At 52.3% G+C, this 2,356-nt stretch overlaps 1 protein-coding gene across 1 annotated transcript in view; it reads left to right on the top strand.

Moving 5' to 3' along the window:
- Nucleotides 1–472, top strand: part of IL4I1 (interleukin 4 induced 1) — a 3,081-nt gene extending 2,609 nt beyond the window's left edge. Inside the window, 2 exon segments of the mRNA XM_009075133.1 lie at nt 1–5; nt 7–472. The exon segment at nt 1–5 is cut by the window's left edge and continues 361 nt beyond it. Coding sequence (XP_009073381.1) covers nt 1–5; nt 7–472 — 471 coding nt within the window.
- The last annotated feature ends 1,884 nt before the right edge of the window (nt 473–2,356 follow it).

The following is a 2,356-nucleotide window of genomic DNA, read 5'->3' as shown; positions in this document are numbered from 1 at the left end:
CCCCCCCCCCAGCCACAACTTCTCCAGTGGGGTGGGTGTCATCTTGGCTTCCTACACCTGGAACGACGATGCCGATTTCTTCCTACCCCTGACGGATGAGGAATGCCTGGACGTGGTTTTCCAGGACCTATCGGAGATCCACCGGGTGAGCAAGGAGCACCTGCAATACACCTGCGACCAGTACGTGATCCAGAAGTGGCAGGAGGACAGACATTCCATGGGAGCCTTCGCTGCCTTCACCCCCTACCAGTTTGTGGACTTCTCTCAAGCTCTGTTTGCTCAGGAGGACAGAGTACACTTCGCCGGGGAACACACGGCTCAGCCTCACGCCTGGATCGACACGGCCATGAAATCAGCCATCAGGGCCGCGAGCAACATCCACCACGACAGCGGCGAAGCCTCCGCGCCCCGCGGGGACCGGGAACGGGAGCAGGGCCGGGCCGGGAGCCTCACAGAGAGGGAAGAACTCTGAGCAGTGGCACCAACGTGAGGTGGAGGTGGCTTTGGTGGTGGGAATCTCTTTCTTTCCAAGGAGAACGTCAGCGACGATGCTGTTAAAGAACTGGAGGAGCGTTGGGTGTTGTGCTGGTTTGAGCTGGAGTAGAGTTAACTTTCTTCATAGAGGTAGTATGGGGCTATGTTTGGGTTTTGTGCTGAACACAGAGTCGATAATGCAGAGATGTTTTTGTTATTGCTGAGCAGAGTTTACACAGAGTCAAGGCCATTAATGCAATCCATATTGCCACGTTGGCAAGGAATTGGGGATGCATGGGAGACTGGGAGGAGACACAGCTGGGACAGGTGACCCAAACTGACCCAAGGGATATTCCATACCATAGCACATCATGCTCAGTATATAAGGTGGGAGGAAGAAGGAGGAAGGGGGAACATCTGGAGTGATGGTGTTTGTCTTCCCAAGGAACCGTTACGCGTGATGGGCCCTGCTCTCCTGGAGATGCTGAACACCTCCTGTCTGTGGGAAGCAGTGAATGAATTCCTTGTTTTTCTTTGCTTGTGTGTGCAGCTTTTCCTTTCTCTATTAAACTGTCTTTATCTCAACCCAGGAGTTTTTGTAGCTTTTACCTTTCTGATTCTCTCCCCATCCCGTTGGTGGGAGAGTGAGTGAGTGACTGTGGTTCTTGGTGCTGCTGGGGTTAAACCAGGACAGGTGTCATCAGGTAGGGTTGATGCTGCTGGTTAGACACGTCACGGGGAGAGGAGGGAGCACTGGGACAGTAAAGTTGGAGTTATAGACACTTCATGGGGAGAGGAGGGAGCGCTAAAAACACACGAGGAGGTTTTGGGACTCTGCTGTAATTCCCAGTTCTTCTGCGCCCTGAGGAACTGCCTGAAATGACACAAGGGCAATAAAAGTGGGAATTTCTGGGTTCCTGGATCCATAGGAAATTCCAGCCCCACCACCTTAGCTGTAGTCACTGAGATGCCCCAAATTTCCCTCTCCACCTCTGACTCTGCAGAGCCCAAGGGGAGAAGCTCACGGTCCTCTCCAGCCCAAACCCACGTTCAGTTCTGCCTAGGAATGAACATTGGGACATCACACCCAGGGCAGAGCTGGACCTGATCCCAATCCCACAGATTCCCCTCGGGCATGGCAGAGCTTTGCCCCAGTTGTAGCAATTAACATCTAGTCGTTAATCAAGCACAGAACAATCAAGAGCAGCAAATTACAAGCTTGGCAAAGCTCCATGCCAAGAGTTCAAACGGCTTCGGGAAGGCTTTGAGATGCAAAATCTCCAGGCTGATGGTTATCCTTCATCTCCTGAGGCTCCTTGAGGGATGTGGCTGCTCCAGGCGACGTGTCGCAATCCCAGGAGTGAGTGAGCTTCGAGTCAGGGCAAGCTCTGGTTGCATCCCAGTAGCAAAATCCACCCAGAAGGATCTTCTGGAGTTCAGTGAGGTGCCAAACCCTGTGCTCAGTCAGGGAAATTAAAGTTGAGGAGATCATAGCCTCAACCAGGTTGGAAAAGACCTCCAAGATCATCGAGTCCAACCCTACCATGGTTACTAGACCATGGCACTAAGTGCCACATCCACTCTTACCTCGAAAACCTCCCGGGACAATAAAACATGGCAAAAAAAAAAAAGAAGAAAATGGAGGGATTTTTTTTCCCTGCTTGGGGTGGAACTTCCTGGGATTTGGGTTATGACCTGCAGATCAACCCTTGGGCACAGTGAGGTGGAATGAGCACGCGGCAAGGACGGAGCTTAAATGGAGTTTTCCCACAAATGGGGGAGGGTAACTGGGGCTCCTTTCTGGGGAGGAAAAGGAAAAATGAGATGAGAGGTGAAGGATGAGGCTGGGGATGAAGATTGGGGATGAGGATGAGGGGTGAAG

This window comes from Acanthisitta chloris, unplaced genomic scaffold (genome assembly GCF_000695815.1).
Source record: "Acanthisitta chloris isolate BGI_N310 unplaced genomic scaffold, ASM69581v1 scaffold42475, whole genome shotgun sequence".
Taxonomy (NCBI): domain Eukaryota; kingdom Metazoa; phylum Chordata; class Aves; order Passeriformes; family Acanthisittidae; genus Acanthisitta; species Acanthisitta chloris.
This window is presented reverse-complemented; position numbering and strand designations above follow the sequence as displayed.